This window comes from Lontra canadensis, unplaced genomic scaffold (assembly GCF_010015895.1).
Source record: "Lontra canadensis isolate GAN:19392208 unplaced genomic scaffold, GSC_riverotter_1.0 scaffold161, whole genome shotgun sequence".
Classification (NCBI taxonomy): domain Eukaryota; kingdom Metazoa; phylum Chordata; class Mammalia; order Carnivora; family Mustelidae; genus Lontra; species Lontra canadensis.
In genome coordinates this window covers 223205-243229 of record NW_022631155.1, presented here as the reverse complement: position 1 = coordinate 243229, position 20025 = coordinate 223205, and the positions used below count along the sequence as shown (strand labels likewise).

Sequence of the window (20025 nt, the reverse complement as noted above, 5' to 3'; positions counted from 1 at the left end):
TAACTAACTTCTCCCCATCTCCCTCTCCCTTCCCCTCTGACCCTGCCCCCCTCATGTGCACCAGGTGTTTGTGCTCCCTCTGTCTCTCTCTCTAATTAATTAATTACTATAAAATCTTTAAAAAAAAAGAAATTTCAACCAAGCATTACCTCTAGGGAAAGCAGAAGTGGTGGGAAGGCCCCCCGGGGATGCATCACCATCAACAACTTTTTGTCAATCTTTACAGTCACAGGGCCCCTAGGAATAAAACTTCAAGCTTCGGGCTTGTTTTCCATGAAAAATGAGAGATGGATTGTCTGTGAAATTTGATTCTAAGGTGCTGGGCACATCCCGCAACTAAATTAATCTACTCCCACCTGCTGGCGGTTGCCTGAACATCCAGTCAAAGTCGAATCACACCAAAAAAAAAAAAAAAAAAAAAACAACAACAAAAAAAAACAAACGTGCTGGAAGTAGGCAAACCAGGAAACAGGGATTATGGTTTGGGCCTCTACTGTTATATAAACAGTATGTACAGGATGCCTGGGTGAGCGGGGATGATGGGAGCAGAGGTAACAGCAGCAGGAGTAGGTTCCATTGACCCACTTCGGTATGTGATAGTGACATATGGATCCTTATTTCTGCACCTATGTGGAAAGGTGAGCATTTGCTGCAATGACAAGGAAAAGAGGGGGTAAGGAGATGGGATAGGAAGATGTGAGGGTGTTCCGTTCTTAAAAGAAAGCAGGGAACTGTGATACGCGTTTTTTAAAAGTTTGATCCTTAAATGGTTAAGAAAGGTGTGGGAAACACTCAGCTAGCCAGGCAACTGAAGCTTTGTTGGGCACAAGCAGTTCCATCTCACTTCATAAAATACTGAGGGAAAGTGGAAGAGGGCTGTATTTATGTCGGAATGTTCTAGCTAAGAAAAGTGACCTTGAATTTCATTTTCATTGCGACTCTTCTCAATGGCATGCCTTAGGAGATTCAGTGTTAGTAAAAGTGACTGAGGTCTGTTTGCTGATTGCCCATCTGGCCCATGGGCTCAAGGGACACCTTTCTAAATTTGTTTTGTCATGTATCAAAGATGGGAATGACAGAGAGGATTGAGTGGAGGAATTTCCTTACCCTTTGACATCCTTTTGTTTCATAGGACAGAGTCAGGGTCGTGGGAAGAGCCCTCAAGCCAAAATGCCCGGCTTTTCCACACGATGGGGCCAGGATGCAAAAGCATTGCCTTGGACGGCTCTTCAAAGGCTAACTCAGTTGAACACCTGAAACGCAGCCCTATGCTTTCTTTCCCCTTCAAGGTGTGAGCCCTGGACCCTCACTTCAGCTCTGCATGTCCTGGCTATGGGACAGAGATCTCACAGCGATCCCGATTGCAGAGTCCTTCCAGTTCCCTGAGCATTGTCCTAGGGACCTAAACTTGGGGCCAAGAGCACTCTGAGAAATTAAAGTCTTTAAGAAACCCTTGGGTGTTGCATCCAATTTCCAGCCTGATGGAGGGTCACTCCTGCGTGGCCAGAGCTCTGTCATAAAACCCACCCGGTGATCCCCCACCACTCCACCCAGAGGCAAGGCATGCAGGAAGACTGGTGGGTCAGGGATTTGGGATGGGCAGCGGACAGATATGCGCGTCCAGCTCTTTCAGAACGTAGATTCCGCCCCGGCATTTTCAAATCACCTCACGCCAGTCACCGCAAAACTCAAAAACCAAACAACAAAAATCCCAAACAAACTCTTGGGCACGCGCTAATCCAAGAGAAACGCAGATTTCACATTTTTGCAGAGAGGGAGAAGAGGACCTACTGGGTGCCTAAAGGCGTGGATTTGTGCCCGGCCCCCGGCGGCCAGATTCCCCTCCCAGCCCCCCCAACCCCGCCCTGCCGCCCTCACTCTCCCCCCGCCCCCACCACCGCCGCGCGCGGCCCGGCACCGCCCCTACCAGTGTCTGAAGCTGGCCAGGGTAGGACTGCAGAGGCCTGAAGGGGCGGGGGGCCTCGGGGAGCGCCGGCTGCGGGCGGAGGCAGCAGCGCGCGCCTTTTTGTGCGGCTCCCGGCCCCTGCGGGATTGGTTCGGTCAGCGCTGCCGTCGGAGTGGGCGGAGCCAGCCGGGCGCAGGGCTTGGAGTCCAGTCGCAGGCAGGAGCGGTCGCAGACGGAGCGCACTTGGCTGCTGCCGGGCGCGCTCTGGGGCCGCTGCGTCGGGCAGAGCTGCTGGGGGGCTGCTCCTCCTGGGCTCTGGGCTCTGGGCTCCAGCTCGGCTCCCGCGTTCCCTGCTTCCCATACCCTCGCTAGTGGCTCTTTAGAGACTCCCAGCGACCCCCCAGCTCCCTCTCGCCCCGCACTCTGCCTCCATCCCATCCCTTTCCCCCTGCCGTCTCTCGCGCCTTCTAGCCCGGAGCTGTGTGGCCATGGGCATCAGAGGGATGCTGCGAGCCGCCGTGCTCCTGCTACTCATCAGGACCTGGCTCGCGGAGGGCCACGACCCCAGTCCTACCCCAAAATTCCACTTCGAGCTCTCCCCCACCGTGCCCGAAGTCGTCCTGAGCCTCTTCAACTGGTAAGCGGGTACCGCCAGCCTGGGCATGGCGGCGACGGGGACGCGCGGGCGGTCTCGGGCCTCTTGGACGGAGCGGGCTGGGGTCACTTGAACCCGGTTTGCTGAGCCCTGGCGCTTGGGTCCTGTCTGCCGGTCCCTGGAGGGGGACGGGGTGGGAGTGGGGGTGGCCGATCGAAATAGAGCTCTGTGCTAAAGCCCACCTGTTAGCGCGGCGCCTCATAGAGCACCGCATGTACCCAAACTGCAGTCCCGGGGGTGGGGGGAGGACGGTGCCCTGGGCAGGTTTTCCCGCTCGTATCCATTGGCACCTGCGGGGTTGGGGTGGTAGCGGCACAGGGTGATGCACAAGTCACAAAACACAGAGAGTATAGAGACACCTGTTTGAGTCAGGATTTTAGTCTGTTCCCTGAAGCGCGTGCGTATGTTTGTGTGTGTGGTGAGAGACCGTTTCGAACGCCACAGATAGAAATTATTGACTCGACCTCGTCGGAGCCGAGACAGTGCGATCAGTGGCTGCATAACCGTATAGCTGTGTGGCCTGAGATGTTGTGCTTTTGTACTTACTCCTGTGAAAACATTTGAAGATTCAGTGGTTCTTTTCTGTGTTTGATTTCAAGTTTGGATCTGCAAATATCTGAATAGATGTTAAACAAACACTCAGACTTTACATGTAGATCATACAAAAATGTGTATTTGCAGGAGCTCTGGATCCTGAGCGCTGTCGTATGGGTATTGAGTGGTACTAAACAGGCGGGAATGTGTTGTTTTAATTTGAGAATAATACATGTGTACACTTTGGAATGATGCAAAAGAGAATTTTGTCATTAAAGATGATTAGAAATAATTTTTAAATGACAAACCAGAAATGAACATGTATTCCGAAAAAAGGGGGGGATATAGTCTGGCAAGGTTCCAGCAGACAGCCCTGCAATGTCCTCCACCCGACATACCAGACTGCGCTAGTGAACTAACTCACTCTCTCTCTCTGTCTCTCTCTGTCTCTCTCTCTCTCTCACACACACACACACAGACACACACTGTGATTTGGAGGGACCGATGTTCATTCCCTGGTCAATGCGTCAAAGATCCTAAGAGTCATAATGAAGCCCAGGTCCTGTTCTCCTTCGCAAACCCCTTTTAGAGAAAAGAGCCCCACTGAATGTCTAGGTGAATTGGATGAGCTTCAGAGAATTCTAGAAGGCTCTCTGCAGGGCTGAGCTGCGTGCACTTACATGGGCTCACCCAAAACACGTCTAGGCTGGATGCATATGCTTAGCCAGAGAGATGTTTGTTCCCAGAATACATGTCTTTTTGAGGGCAGCCCTTGGGCTCCAAAAATCTAAAACGGTTTGATTGGGTGGGGGTCTTTAATCTCTGCTACATGGTCAAGGCTCTCTCTGCCGCATGTGCCCTTTGTCAAGTCTTAAAAAGCAGAGTTGTATAAACACAAGATTTACATAGACGTAAGAACAAAATGCCCAGTCCTAGCTTATGTAGGGAATGTACCTGAGCTGGAGAATGTAAATTGGCTGCCTCAGCTTGGGGCGGGGACACTGAGGCAATTGGGTACCCCTGGAAGGACCCCCAGCAACCTGGAAAGCTGCATCCAGGCTGATGGCAAGATGGAGCTTCTTAAGGGGTTGAAGTGACACATTTATCTCAGGCCTTGAACCTGCCCACTCCCTCCCCTCTCCACTTCCCCTACAGTCTCCCCTCCTCATGCCCCCCCTCCCCAATCCTGCCTGGTAACAAGTATCCAGTCTTTGTGCCCCATTCTCTGGATAAAAGCAGAAGGGGGAGGGGAAAAAGAGTGCGTCACGCTGTGCTTCTGGCTGACTCATTGTAGGGAGGGAGAGGAGCAGGGAGAGATGGGTACATGTATGACTACACATGTCGGCATGTGTGCAGGAGGAAAGAAGGCTCCAGCACGTTGACACCTGGGGTGTTCTTTGTTGTTTGCTCCCTGAGAAGTAATGTGGCATTTACTGATGACTTCTCTGTTTCAGCAAAAATTGTGCAAATGAACCTGTGGTTCGCAAGATTTTGGACAGGGTGCTGTCGAAATACGATGTCCGTCTGAGGCCAAATTTTGGAGGTAAGCCACATTGAGATACGAGAATCCTTTGTGTTAGGTGGAATAGAGCTGAGACAGATGCAACGAGACAACCCCACTCTGGATGCTGACCAGTGGCACTCGCCAGACTCAACGCTTTTCCTCTACGGACCCCGCCTTCCTACCTCTGCGGAAAAGCTGCCTCAGAGCACTTCCATGCCCCCAACCCGCAGGCCTTTTGCTCTGTCCCCAGCAATTTCCCACTTCTCTGCCTTCTCTTGCAAGGGGCCCTTATGCCCCCTCCCTTAGAACAGGCGTGGCTGGAGAAGCAGTAACCCAGGATGGGCTCAAGATTTCCTGCTCCATCTATGGGGGGTGGCAGGACACATTCGGCTACTCGATCACGCCTTCTTTGCACCTTGGACACTTGCAAAGTAATTAGCTAGTTCAGCTTGTTCAAAACTAACCGCATGGCCTTCTCCGTCCAGTTTACTCTTCCCTCTGGCATCCTGGGCACTTCCACCTCTGCCACCCCTTCCCAAAGCCTCCAGCTCCCACCAAGTTCAGTTCATTTAACACACTGCACCAGTGTGATCTTTATAAATCCAGCCTGATCCCCTCACGAACTTTTGATGGCATTATTGAACTGCCAAGTATAATCCAAACTCCTTAGCCTAGCACTCAGACCTCAAGCACAGAGATGAGAAATGACAAGGACACTGACACAGGAAGCCCATCTGGGCTCAGTCACACAGCGTTAAGGCACAGGCAGTCTGCTCCAACCCCACAGAACAGGAGTAGCATTCTTTGGCCCAGCGGCCACCCACCCGGGAAACCTAGACCAAGGACAGACAAAAGGAAGGGAGGGTTTACTAAGTAGAAGTTAGTCCCATTTCGGTTCAAAGGAAAAGGAAACAGAAAGAACTAAAAATCAGAGTGGCTAAGTTGGAGAAAGCACTCCACTTCCTGCTGGTGGTAGAACTGGACACCCGACTCTAAAGGGTTAATGAATGCTCTTTGTTAATGAATTCACATTTGTACATATGAATAGAGGTCTTTTGAATGCCCAGTGCCTCCACCCTGAAGGGCCCTCAGCCAGTGAGCTCTACAGTGTAGCCCACCGGTGTGGGGTGCTATGATTTGCCTGGAGAGGCCCCTGGAAAACCAAAGCCCCAGGCTTTGGAAGTGGGACACTTAACTGGTTTTGCCTTTGCTGTGTGTTGCTCCCTCTGAGGGGAACTCTCTCCGGGATCCAAGGTGAGTGTGCGCTGGGCATTAGGGAGCTGGAGTAGAGAGGGCGGAGGGAAGGCTCTTTCAGTGTGGGGATTCAGAGGCTAGGGCACACACTGGTTTTGGAACTGCCGCACCAAGCTCTGGTGGCTGTCAAGGGAGTAGCTACTCCACTTTCTCCTTTCCTCATTTTCATCTTTCTCAACAAAGGCTGACCAACAGCCATTCAAGTGCACCTAGCACACCCTTCCCAACGTTTCAGGTTGCCTTCTCAGCAGGCATCCAGGGCCAGGGGGAGGGAGCAGAGGCAAGGACCGGCCGCTGGGGATTATCAGGTGTGGCTGGTCCAGGGCATCTCCAAGGCACCTCACCACCATCTTCAGAGCTAACTCGGATTTGTTTGCACCCGATGCCTAACCTCCTAAATTACACTAAGCTTTCTGGTCCTGTAGACCTGGGGCATATGAGAAAAGATGGGTCCTCATGAACGTGGGAGAGCAGGGCCAGTGCAGGACCTTCTAGCATTTAGAGAGAAGAAAACACTACATGCTCGTCTAGAACTGTCCTCTGGGCTGGGCGGTGGGCGGGGGGAGGCACGGAATGCCAATCAATGGGACACTGGGTCAGGGGGTTCAGTGTTGGGGTAACCCAGGACTCCCTTTAGTGCCTCCCACTGGACACAGAATCAAATTCCTCTCTGTCTGAAGTGAAATAGAGATTCAAGGACACACACAACACATAAAGAGGCTTCTCCTAACTGTGGTCAGTTTGGGTGGGTCAGTAATGAGGCTGTGGGAGCCTTATTGCTCCTTGAGAGCAGGAGGAGGAAGAGCCAGCTGCTTCTTTCTGGGCAAGTGAAGTGGGATCCCACAGCGTTGCCAAAGGCAGATCCTTGAGGACTTCACCTAGTTCAGCACCTGGCATGGCACAGGCGTAGAGTGAAGGAATGAGTGGGACAGCCTCATCATTCCTTCATTTATCTCTTCTTCCTCTGGTACTCTAATGGCTGCTAAGGAAGAAAGGACTTGTGGTAGCAAAATTTCTAAGAGGGAAGAAGTGGTTAACCCCTTTCTGCCTTCCTGAGCCCATCAGGAGGGATAACAATGGGATGTGAGACTGATGCCATCACCCCAGAGATAGCATTTAGACAACTTCCCTGGAGATTTCTTGTTCCCTTCCATAGGATACCTCGGCTAAACTCTCTCTCATAAGGTGTCCCCGCTAGATTGGTAAATTGGAAAATAGTCCCAGGTCTCCTTCCTCCGGGCTACATCCCCAGGCCAGGACTCATGGCTTGGTGAGGGAAAAGGGGGCTACATTTCAGCTCCCACATACTCCTTCCACTGAGGGCCCTTGGACAAGGCTATGTCCTGGCCCTTTAGGGTTTGGGTCCCCCAGGACTCCACTGTACCTGAGTAGCACAAAGTCTGACCCAAGAGTGAGGCGGGGGCAGGGATGGTTGCATGGCCCCTCTAGGGCTTGTTGCCTGCTTAACACACTTTCTACCCTCTAAAGGCTATGATAAAGAACTACATTTCTAGAAACCTCTATCACCACATGCATTGCCGGAATCATTCACAGTAGCCTGAAGTGCTGGAGTCTGGGCTATGGCCTCTCAGAGAGAGGCACATTTACTTCGCCGTGGCCATTCATATGCTGATCCCGATCACTTGTCACTGCTTGAAACCCTGGGATAGGAAGAACGCTTTTCCATCTTCACAGCTCCACTTCAGGACTGTCAGCCTGCAGGGAAGCCAGCAGGCTAAAACTGCAAGGGTCACGCATGTTCCCATAGCAGCGCTGTGGCGCAGTACATACAGAATGATGTCTTACCTGTGGGGCTAGGTGAAGACAGCTTTCAGCCAATAGGAAACAACAAAAAAAATTTTTTCCACAGCACCTTATAGTTTACTACATATTTTCACATCCATTATAACATTTGAGAGAGCAGTGCTGACACCTAGGACCAAAAAAGAAAGCCAGGAGACAGAAAAACACTTAGACAGACATACATTCAGTGACACTCACATATTAACATACACAGACACCCTCACACGTGCACCTCACAGGAACCACCTCACAAGTTCGTTCACTGATAAATTCAGTATACACACTTACCTGCACTCACATGCCCCTACTCACACATTTATACATGTTCAAACATCTATGTACATACGAACATGCGTACGCATGCACATACACACGTGAACATGTTCTCGCAAACACACTCAAAAATGTGTTCACGCACAGGGGTGCCCAGGTGGCTCGGATAGCTAAGGGTCTGACTTCCGCTCAGGTCATGATCTTACAGTCCTGGGATCAGGCTTCCTGCTCAGCGGGGAGTCTGCTTGTCCCTCTGCCCCGCCCCACTACTCGTGCTCGCTCTCTCTCTCTCTCAAATAAATAAATGAAATCTTTTAACATATTCACATGCTTCTGCTCCCACATTCACTTATACTCACACACAGACATGCTCACATATGCAAACACACTGCCAGGCTCACTCACATACATACAAACATCCACACACATGCTTGGATGTCCGCACACATGAACATACATATTAATATGTTCATACATTCACTCATACATATCAATTATTCATATCTACGCACATGCCTAAAAATGCTGATGTCACTGTACATCTCATACATGCACGCTCACGTGACTGCATGCAAACAGGCTAATGCTGTTTAGGTAGGAGCTCACACAAGCATGTCCACCTGTTTAGCCGTTCACAGAAACATGCCCACGCACGAACTGGCTCACACATTAACACACATACACATCCACGTGCACAAACACACTCACACATTAACATGCTCACATATTCCCTCATACCTGCACAGGACACATTAACATACATGAATGTGCTCGTGCATCCACTTGTACCTTGGCATGGTCACACATTCAATTACACACAAACACACCCATGTACACTCATGTTTAATCACACACAAACATGCTCACGCATCCACTCAAGCACAGAAAGGTGCTTACACCTTTGTTTCAGGTGTACAAATACACTCAGACACCCACATATGTAAGTGTGGTGAGTGTGAGTATGTAAGCATGATCACTAATCACATTTATAACTTGCATACGTACAGGTAGGGTCACACAAGCAAACTTTCGTGTATTCACGTGATGAACACGCTCACTCGCACTGACCGTAAGTCACAAACTCACACTTCCACTTGCGTTCCCAGACATTCACTCACACACTTTCATTTACACATTCCCTCACACATGCACTTAACATGCTCACACACAGACTTACACATGAATATGCTCATACACATGGACACACAGACACATCCACTCAGTACACAAACATACATACACTCATGTAAAAGCATCTTCAACGCACAAACATGAAAGTGCATTCACTCGCATGTGGACATGCTTACAAGTACATGCACAGGGAAATAGGAATCACATCTACTCCCACACAAACATGCTCACATACATGAAACACCAGTTCACTCACACACATATGAATATGCTCCTGTTAACATGCTCACATACAAATTTGCTCACACACACAAACTCACAAATACATACATGCTCACACATTCACTTGCACATGAACACGTTCATACACTTACTTCCACACACCAACCCGCCTACATGCTTGCCTGTGCTTACACACTCACTCAAAGTTGCACACGAACACACATGTCTGTTTGCATCTGAACACACACATTCACTCCCATGCAACACAAGCACACAGACGTGCTCATGCATTCTCACACACAGACATACCTACTCTCATGTGCACACTGACACATTCGCGTGCACGTGAACACAATCACATTCACTTGTGCATGTGAATATACTCACATACCCTCATGTACACAATACACACATTCATTCACACAAAGACGCATACTAGCTCACAGATGGACATACTCACGTGCACTCACGCGAGTATGCTCCTGCACAAATAGTAGCTCTTGTTTTTTGAGCTCATTGCTCTTGAGTTTTTAATCACAAAATCATTTAGAAAAAGAGTGCTTCATCCCCTTATTTTCTCTTTATTTCACCCGGACCCCTTCCTTTCATCATGTCATGGGCCAGGCCCTGCTCTAAGTTATTGGCCTGCATTTATCATGAGATCAGTGCTGTCCTTATTCTGATTTTACCCATGAAGAAACTTAGGCTCAGTCAGGTTGGGTAACTTTTGTAATGTTTATTTAAATTCCAGTTAGCTAATGTACACTGTCATAAGAGTTTCAGGTGTGCAGTGAACTTACTGAGCAATTCCGTACACCACCCAGCTCTCATCACAAGTGTTCTCCTTAATCCCCATCGCTTGTCTCACCCATCCCCCACCCCTCGCCTCCGGTGACCGTCAGTTCGTTCTCTAGAGTTACGAGTGTTTCTTGGTTTGCCTCTCTTCCCTACCCCCTCCACTTGCATTGTTTTGCTTCTTCAATTCCACATATGAGTGAAATCCTGTGGTATTTGTCTTTCTCTGACTTATTCTGGTTAGCGTAATACCCTCTCGTTCCATCCGTGTCATTGCAAATGGCAAGATTTCGTTCTTGTTCGTGGCTGGGTAATATGCCATCACATCTTCTGCATCCATTCATCAGTCGATAGACACTTGGGCTGTTCCCATAGTTTGGCTACTATAGATAATGCTGCTATATAAATATCAATATCAAGGTGCATGTGTCCCTTCAAATTAGTATTTTGGTATTCTGGGTAAATATGGAATAGTGCCATTACTGGATCATGGGGTAGCTCTATCTGTAACCTTCTGAGGAAGCTCAGCCATTCTGGAAAACACTATGGAGGCTAGGTAACTTATTCAAGGTCACACAGCTAGTAAGTGTCAAAATGGGGTCCAAACCCAGGCAGTCTGGCTCCTGAGTCCATACTTTATCATACCTTGCATGTAATAGTGTCTTCCTGTGTTGCAGGTGCCCCTGTGCCCGTGGGAATATCTATGTATGTCTCCAGTATTGAGCAGATCTCAGAAATGACTATGGTAAGTATGCCAGCTTCAGCCATGGGCCTGGGAGCAGGGAACATGTGGCAAGGAGCAGACCCATAAGCCAACTCCAACTGTCCTGACTTGCAGCAGAGCCACATAAACGAACTTAGTAGGTTTTGGAAACTACAGCCACGTGCAACGAAAAAATAAATCAATCCAAATGAGTTATAGACCTAAAGGTCAAAGGCTCATGAAGGTTTTAAAAGAGAATACGGAATCCTGTCTTTGTGCCTTTGTGGTAAGACTTCTTTAAAAAGTCATCAAAAACAGAAGCCATAAAAATAAATAATTTCAACTTTATTAAAATTCTCTATAGGGACTCTTGGGTGGTTCAGTCGGTTAAATATCTGTCTTCGGCTCAGGTCATGACCTCGGGGTCCTGGGAGGGAGCCCCACCGCAGGCTCCCTGCTGAATCTGCTTGTCCCTCTCGCTCTGCCCCTCCCCACCTCTCTCTCTCTCGATCCCTCTAATAAATAAATAAAATCTTTTTAAAAATTCTACGTAGCCAAAACTTCTAGAACCTCTGTTTAGCAAAACAGACAAATAAAACCAGTATAACAACTGTAAAAGGGTAAGTCAGAGTGGACTGAGATACATGCAACACAAAGAAGTGCTATCGAAAATGTTTGTTTGTTTGTTTGTTTGTTTGTTTGTTTATCTATCAGAGAGAGAGAGAACATGAGCAGGGGACCAGCAGGCAGAAGGAGAAGCAGACTCCCCGCTGAGCAGGCAGCCCGATGCAGGGCTCCATCCTAGGACCCTGGGATCATGACCTGAGCCAAAGGCAGACGCTTAACCCACTGAGCCACCCAGGCGTCCCAATAAGAATATTTTTAAAACAATAGAAAAATGATTAGAGAATTTGAACAGGAACTTCACTTTTGTGAAGAAAACCAAGTGAACATGTGAAAGTGTGTTTGACTTTATTATTAATCACTGAACTGCAAAATAAGATCAGGGCAAGAATCCATTCCATACGTACCAGATGGGCGAAAGTCAAACGTCAGACAGTAGCAGTGCTGGCCAGGCAGGAGCACTGGGAACTCTCCTTTGCCCTTGGTAAGGGGGTAGAGTGGAACTTTCATGTCATTGTTTTTATTTCATGTTGACTTTGGTGTAATACATAATATATTCACATGAGAGAATGTTCTCTCCAGTGCGACTGAACAAATTTTAATTACAGACATCAACACGAAGGAATCTCACGAATAGAATTTTGAGTGAAAGAAACAAATTATGAATACATACGTATGATTCCATTTGGAAGAAAAATTTAAAAATAGGTCCAAGTAGGCAGTATGTTTCCTAGAAATACATACATAGACAATAAAGCTAACCAAAAGCAACAGAGCTATTGTCATTAAAACCTAAGATAATGGATACTGCTGGGAGGTAGGTGTGGAGAGTATGTTCTGGAAGAAATACATTGAGACTTGAAAGTTGTTGGTAATATTTCATTTCTTAACCCGGATTGTAATTGCATGAAGCTCAGTTTATTCTTCACATTTAATACTCTTTCATGCTCCAGTACTCATCTATATTTGGGGTGTGTTTTGTACACCTGCACGCACACATGCGCACACACACTTTGAGGATGGACAACCGCACAACCTCATTTACGACTGGGAGTTACCTTTCTCTCCTCAGGACTATACGATCACAATGTTTTTTCATCAAACCTGGAAAGATCCACGTTTAGCATACCATGAGACCAACCTGAACTTGACCCTGGACTATCGGATGCTGGAGAAGTTGTGGGTCCCTGACTGCTACTTTCTAAATAGCAAGGATGCTTTTGTGCATGACATAACTGTGGAAAATCGCGTGTTTCAGCTCCACCCAGATGGAACAGTGCGGTATGGCATGCGGTGAGTTTTCCCCTGGCAGGCTTCCTTCTCCCCACGGAGTAGCCCATGAATGCACATAAGGGACACACTAAGGAGCCCGTTGGTGTCTTGCAACTGCCCCCTCACTCAGCCTACCTAGCAGTCAAAGGGAAACCTTCGGACTTTTCCACTGCTGTCCTCGGCTACCCTGTCCACACACCTTGCTCATCCTTCAGTCCCTAACTTCAGTGCCATCTTTGTCAAGAAACCCTCCTTGATTTTCTCCATTCGAAGAACTCTCCCTCCACCTTGGCATGGCATACATTCTGTTAGGTATCTTTGTTTCTTTTCTCTTCCATGACGCGAGGGAGGGAGACAAATGAATGCCGAAGCCCACGCAGTGGTCATCGGTCGTTGGTCGTATCTGCATCAGGCCGGGACCCGGGGTGTGCAATGTATGTCTGTCGAGTAAGGCTCTACACACACAGGAGGCACACGAGCAGGACATCCTCACTGGCTTAGTTAGAGCCCAGCATGGGGTCCCTGGGGCTCCCCTCGCAGCATCATCGCTTACAAACTATCATTAAGACAAGCGTGAGAGAGAAGTGCAGCTCAGAAAATTGCTGCAAGAGGTAGTTGCACCAAGGCTCAGCACCCATCTCTGAGTCTCTCTTTCTCTGGGGTGCTCCCGCTCCGTCCCTTGATTTCTCTCTTCTTTCTCCGCGGTCCAAGGTGCTAGAGTGAAAAAACAACAAAGCTGCATGGAGGATCCATGGAAGGGTCACGGACACACGCATGCACGCACACACTCTACCCACTGTACAAAATGGAAATGACCTCAAGGGTTGAAAAGGACTGGGCCCGATCTCCCTTCTGCCACTTCTGCGGCTCCTCCAAGGTCCTTCCTCAGATTCTTCTCGCAGACACACCACGTGGCAACTTGAAGCCCCCGCCCAACACTCCACAGCCCGCCTAAGATATGCGAATAGCTCCTACCCCCTTACCCCTAGTGCTGTCATTTTGCACAGCCCCGGTGGCCTGTGTGCGCAGAGGCGAGAGCGCTGCAGAGCAGCCCCCACAGCCAAAGTCGGGCCTGAGTTACAGCTCGCATCCATGCCCGCACACCACGTACGGGCACTCCCCGTTGCACCGGGCAGCTCAGCGGCTTCAGGGCAGCGCCGTTTCCTGTTGACAGCCTTGCTCTTTCTTCAGCAAGGAAGGCCGCTTTCTGTCTCTCTGTCCAGTCTCCTCGAGGGCCCTTCCCATCCTGCTGCCCTGAGGTTTCCTTTCAGACCTCTTGGTGTCTCTGTCACATACACATTCCCTCTCTCCGCCTACACAGCTGTGACCCAGCTTTCCTCTAGGAGGAAGGAAAGGAAGAGGAAAAAGAGGGAAAGAAAAACATGAGGGAGGGAGGAAAGGAGGACCCAGCTCTAGCGTAAGCATTCGGGAGTGTGTTAGGTGGGGCAGTCCCTGGAGTATCTCTCAGTTTCCTCAGGAATGGCGGCTTTCCCAGGCTTGACTCACCTTTCCCTTCCTTTTGCTTTTCCTCTGCAGACTTACCACCACGGCAGCTTGTTCCCTGGATCTGCAAAAATTCCCTCTGGACAAGCAGACCTGCAAGCTGGCAGTGGAGAGCTGTACGTCTATCTTCCAAGGCCCCTCCTTTTCTGCTTGAAGTTACTGTCCTCCAGAAACCAAAGGCAGAGTGGACAGTGACAGGGAGGGCGTTGTCTCCCCTACTCCCTCCCTCCGCATTCTCTCTGTCTTCGACAGATGAACAGACAGACAGAAGTATACACGAAGCATCTGGGAGAAGGTGGCCTTTCACGTGTGAATAGTCAGTCCCACGGAGAAATTACAGCTGCTGTTGGGAAACCATGTACAAGCCAGCGGATAGGAACACATCTGTTTGCTGTTTTCTTTCCTGGCCAAGAAACTCCCAAAGGGAGAAGTCCCTTGCCAAGTGCCCCCCTCCTTTGTGTTCAGACTCAGAAAACCTCAAAGGTGTCCCCAAAGTGCAGGCTCTGACCATCCTTTGGTTTCCACAGCCTGCGCTGCGGTGGAATCTGCCTATGCCTGCTTTCTCAGACTGACTCTATTTCTTGCCCTCTCCCAGATGGCTACACGGTTGAAGACATTGTGTTGTACTGGGAAGGCGATGGCGATGCCGTCCGGGGCACTGAGCAGCTGCACATTCCTCAGTTCAGCTTCCTGGGAAAGACGATGTCCAGCGAAGAGGTGGTTTTCTACACAGGTGGGTCTGATCTTCTCTCCCATTCCTTCTCTCTTTTGTACCCTGGAACACTCCTGGACACCTGTCTGCCTTTGACCTCTACGCGCTCTGCTGCCTTCTCTCCTATTTCCTTCCGGCTCTAGACACCTTCCAAAACCCCCTTCAAGTGAGAAAATGGGTGTGGAAGCCCTTGCCCAACCTTGATGCTCTACAGGTGTAAAACGTTCAAGCTCTTCCTCTCTTGAGCCAGCCTCTCCCCCTCCCTCTGTTTGTCACTTCGAAATATTCCCTGTATCTCCTATTTCAAAACTCCAGTTGACATGAAACAAGTCAAGAAGGAAGGAGGAGAAAACAAATCAGCCATGCCATATGGGCCTACAGACATGCCACTGTCACTGGCCTTAAGGTGGCAAATAGGGTCAGATTGGCAGGCTGCCCGGGCTGGAATATTAGGGGCTTCCCCTCCTCTATCCGGTACTTCACCCTGAAAATCCCCTCAGCCCTACGACGCTAACACCAGTGTGTCTCCTTGCCAGGTTCCTATGTGCGCCTGATACTGAGGTTCCTGGTCCAGAGGGAAGTCACCAGCTACCTTGTGCAGATCTATTGGCCTACCGTTCTCACCACTGTTGTCTCTTGGATATCGTTTTGGATGAACTATGAATCTTCTGCAGCCAGGGTGACAGTTGGTAGGTCCTCTCCTCGTCCCAGGGAGCAACCTGGATCATCTTGCTCAGAAAAAGTCAGGAGTAAGAGAGGAATACTTGAGGGGGTATGTGACTGCGCAGGCAAGGAAGCATTTGTCCAGGGGCTTAGCCCAGCAGAGAGACTGATATTACAGACAAGTGTGGAGAAAAAAAAAAAAACATCAGGCCTGGGATCTTGGTATGTCAGATCCAAAGCATTAGAATGCATTATTTGCTGGATACGTGAATGGACAAGGGACAAATTTAGATCAGAAATGGAATACAGCAAACTTTGATTAAGCAACATATCAAAATGCCCATCAAAATGCCCATCAAAATGGCAGTAGGACTTCCAGAGGAGTCCCAACCCTCAATGAGTAATCTAGTGGAATGCTGGGATAGATACTGTGAGATGCCGAAGGAGGAAATGACCCAGATCTTGTTGGCTAAAACTGCACCTCAAAAGTCTTGCTCAGACTGGGTTTTCAAGACTTGTAGGAAGCAGAGGCATAAGACTTGTCATTCACTAAAACATGAAATTGCTATTAAAAGACACAGTGGTCTGCTTGGTGGGGAGCCTGCTTCCTCCTTTCTCTGCCTCTCTGTCTACTTGTGATCTCTGTCTGTCAAATAAACAAATAAAATCTTAAAAAAAAAAGACACAGTGGGGGGCACCTGGGTGGCTCAGTCATTAAGCATCTGCCTTCGGTTCAGGTCATGATCCCACGGTCCTGGGATCGAGCCCCGCATCGGGCTCCCTGCTCAGCGGGGAGCCTGCTTCTCCCTCTCCCACTCCCCCTGCTTGTGTCCCCTCTCTCGCTGTGCCTCTTTCAAATGAATAAATAAAAATCTTAAAAAAAAAAAAGACACAGGGGCCCTAAATGGGAACTGAGTCACAGCGTGCCTGGGGTAGGAGCTGTGGGGATATAGGGGAGTTGCAGAGAGAGAGGAGGGGTGACTTGGAAAGACCTTGCAGTTCGAGTTTAAGCAGTTAAAAAGTCATGTCCAAGCAATGGGGAGAACCAGAGGTTTCGAACAGTACCAGGGTGTTGCCTACGGAATCAGCTCCCAAGTTTATCTGGTCCCAGTGGGCCCCACAAGCAGGTCTGTTTTTTTCTTCACCATCTATGGGGCAGAGTCCTTTAGGAGCACATGTTGGACTAAACCTTTGATATTTGTGTAATATTTTAAGGACTCACAGACCTTTCTGAGGGACATGATCTAAAAGAAAGCCTATGCTCTGGAAGGCACAAGAGCCTGGAGGTGTAAGTCGCTGTGAAACCATGGCTGGAGACTTTGGACTTGATCCTAAGTGCAATGAGAAAAATCACAGAATCATCCAAGCACAGTCTGGGTGTAAAGCTGGGGAGAAAGAGCAAAGAGAGCACTTGAGCAAAGTCCCCAGGCCTAGAGAGCTGAAGGCCTTTGGCTGCGGGCTCTCCCAACCCCAGAGAGGATGGCTGCTCCCTTCCTGTAGGATATGGGCCCAATGGCTTGCCAAGAGCTTCAGCCACCTGAGGTGGCTAACCCTGTGCCATGTTCTTTATAGGTCTGACGTCGATGCTCATCCTGAACGCCATCAACTCACATCTGCGGGATAAACTCCCCCAAGTGGCCTGTATTAAGGCCATCGACATCTATATGGTCGTATGCTTCTTCTTCGTGTTCCTGTCCTTGCTGGAGTATGTCTCCATCAACTATCTTTTCTACAGCCGAGGAGGATCCAGGCGCAACCAAAGGCGACACAGGAGAGCCCGAAGAGTCATGGCCCGCTACCGCTACCAGGAAGTGATGCTGCAGGTTTGGCTCTCTGACCAACAGTCAGCTTTCCCTGATTAGGGATTAGGCACCTTCTTAAGCCTAAGCTTAGCCCCTGACCCTTTCGCATCTTGTAGTTCCTTAATCCTCACACGGCACACACTCACACACACACACACACACACACACACACACATCAGATAACAAAGAAATAGAACACTTTATTGTCACTCCTTTATAGGTCAAATCATTGTCGCAAGGTCACAGAGCAGTAAGTGGCAGAACTAGATCTTCCCAGACTCTTTGACTTCAAATCCAGTCCACTTAGCATACTTTCAAGGGCAGGTGATGGAACAGAGGGAAGAGGAGCACAGGGAGGCTGAAAGGAAGAGAAAGACGCCAGAGGAGCCGGCCTACCCCTCCTTCCTTTGCTCTTTCAATTCCCAAAGCCATGCTGAGCCTTTTGTCGCCCGCTGGCCTTACGATACCTCCCTGCGGCACCCGCTTCCTTCACAGGAAGCCCAGCCACACCTGCCTGAGGAGGCTTGGCTCCTTGCACCACATAGCATTGCAGAGAGAGCAGCTGCCCCAGGGAGACACGGGCTGGGCAGCCCCCCCGGGTGTGTCTTACATGCTAACAGCCTCTTGGTCCTGTTCCTCAGCCTTTTGCGCGCCGGAGATGCCGGGAAGAGATGATTCTGTCAGTGGAAAAGATCACCAGTCACATTGCGAATGCTGACGAGGAAAGCCCTCTCCCTCTTCCTCCCTCCCCACCACCGGTGCTTATTCATGTAGGATATGACCCTCCCGAAGTCAGAAGTCTATCTACCATCTCCCTGAAGGGTGACCAGATTAGCATAGAAGACGAAAGTGGCTCTCTTTCCTCCAGACCAGTGCAGGCCTGCCTGGCAAGCCTAGAAAGCCTCAGCTCTTTGATCTCCATCCCAGGGCAGGCCCCATTGGCCACCTCAGAAAGCCTTAGCTCACTTTCTTCTCTCTCGGAGCAGGCCTGGACGGGCTCTAGGGAAAGCCTGAGTGATCTCCCCTCCACCTCAGAGCAGGCCCTGCACAGCTATGGCTTTCACTTTAGTGGTTCTGAGACTGATGACGGTGTTATTTGTCCTGAAATCCACAACCGTGCTGACACCCACGGCCATGCTGATACCCGTGACCCAGAAGATCCCAAAGAGAACTTGAGCTTGGATGAAAGTCATGGCCATGGCCCTAGGGGGAGGCATCTGCTTGTCTATGGCCACAGGTGTGTGCAGGAAGCAAGCTACAGCCTTGAGGAGATCCGTAGCAACCTTGAGGAGATCCGTAGCAACCTTGAGGAGATCCGTAGCTTGCCTGATGACATCAGAGTTGAGAGCGGCTACCTTGACCTTGAGAAGCAACTTAGGCGTGATCTTGATAGTACCTGGAGCCTTAATGTTGATGGGTTCCCAGGCTTTGACCAAGATAAGGACAGTAACTCAGAGTCTGATGACAGTCGCCCCCCAAGTCCTAGGTGCTCCTTCAGCGAAGTGTTCTCCTCCAAGCTCTTTGACCCTGACTATGTCCCTCAGGTCGACAAGTGGTCCCGGATCCTCTTCCCTCTTGCCTTTGTGGTGTTCAACATTGTCTACTGGGCATATCATATCTATTAGTCCCATAGTGCCCCTTTCAAGGTTCCTCCTGATTCCATTTTGCCTTCTTTTCTTGGTTCACTTTATTTTGTGATTATTTGGACAGTTGAATCAGTTCCGCCCTTCTCTTTATAAACATGAGGTGGGAAGTAGTTGAAAAGGATGTGTTCTAGCTGGAAGGAAAGGGACTGAGGAGGAGCTGGAGTTATCGCAGCACACTGATTTTCCTTTTCTGCTAGAGGACTATATCACCTTTTCAAAGACTCCTAACAGCTGTGAAGCACAGAAAAGCCTCTGGAAATGCTTGGAGGACAAAGCCAGGATGGGAGACAGAGGAAGGATCCAAGCCCTATGCATAAACATTTCTGGGCATTTTTCTGCCTCCCCCACCCCCGGCCCCATGATGTGTTGAATTTCCTTTTACATTACTTTTTTTCTTCTATTTTTCCCCCTCCTAGGAATTGAGTCCTTGCTCACCCCCTGATTAAGGTTTCACCAGAGAAAGTCAAGCTAGGTTGAGCAGGGGTGCACAGGGGGAGCACTAGCCATCATGTGAAAGTGCAGGGGGCTGGCTCTAGGTAACTTGGGGAGATCTGAAAGTGCCTCTTCCCCACTGAGTGAGATGTCAAAGTGAGAGATCATGTTTCCAGCAGGAGCTTGCAGGGGGTGATGAGGTCAAGTTGGAGATTCCCAGATTGAACTGGCATCTCTGGAGGGACTAGGACTTCTCTTGTCTATATTTCTGCTTGACGATGTTTGATAATACAGACTGGGGACTGGGTACGTCTGTCCAGGTCAGATGCTGACTTGATCACTAGTCCCAGAGCAAACACTTGCTGAAAGAAGACTAGGGTCGGGAAATTCCGACTTGCTGTTTCATTCCCTGGTCTAGAACAGCAGACGAACAATTGTTGTGAATCTCTGTAGTAATCCTGTGTGTCTAGTGCATAGCAGATGTCAACAAGCTCACCGACCCATCATATTGTCACGGCCTCACAGGAGCCCAGTGAGCCAGGGAAGGCAAAACACATTGTCCCCACTCTTCCAAGGGGAAAAGATGAAGCT

The 20025-nt window shown here is 49.5% G+C and overlaps 1 protein-coding gene across 1 annotated transcript; it reads left to right on the top strand.

Moving 5' to 3' along the window:
• Positions 1–2394: 2394 nt before the first annotated feature.
• GABRQ (gamma-aminobutyric acid type A receptor subunit theta) lies at positions 2395–18987 on the top strand. Its single transcript, XM_032845267.1, has 10 exons — positions 2395–2543; positions 4550–4638; positions 10755–10822; positions 12477–12697; positions 14213–14295; positions 14775–14912; positions 15428–15580; positions 17127–17377; positions 18178–18634; positions 18698–18987. Exons 1-10 carry the CDS (start codon positions 2395–2397, stop codon positions 18979–18981), a joined length of 1893 nt encoding a protein of 630 aa, XP_032701158.1. The 3' UTR covers positions 18982–18987.
• Positions 18988–20025: the final 1038 nt, after the last annotated feature.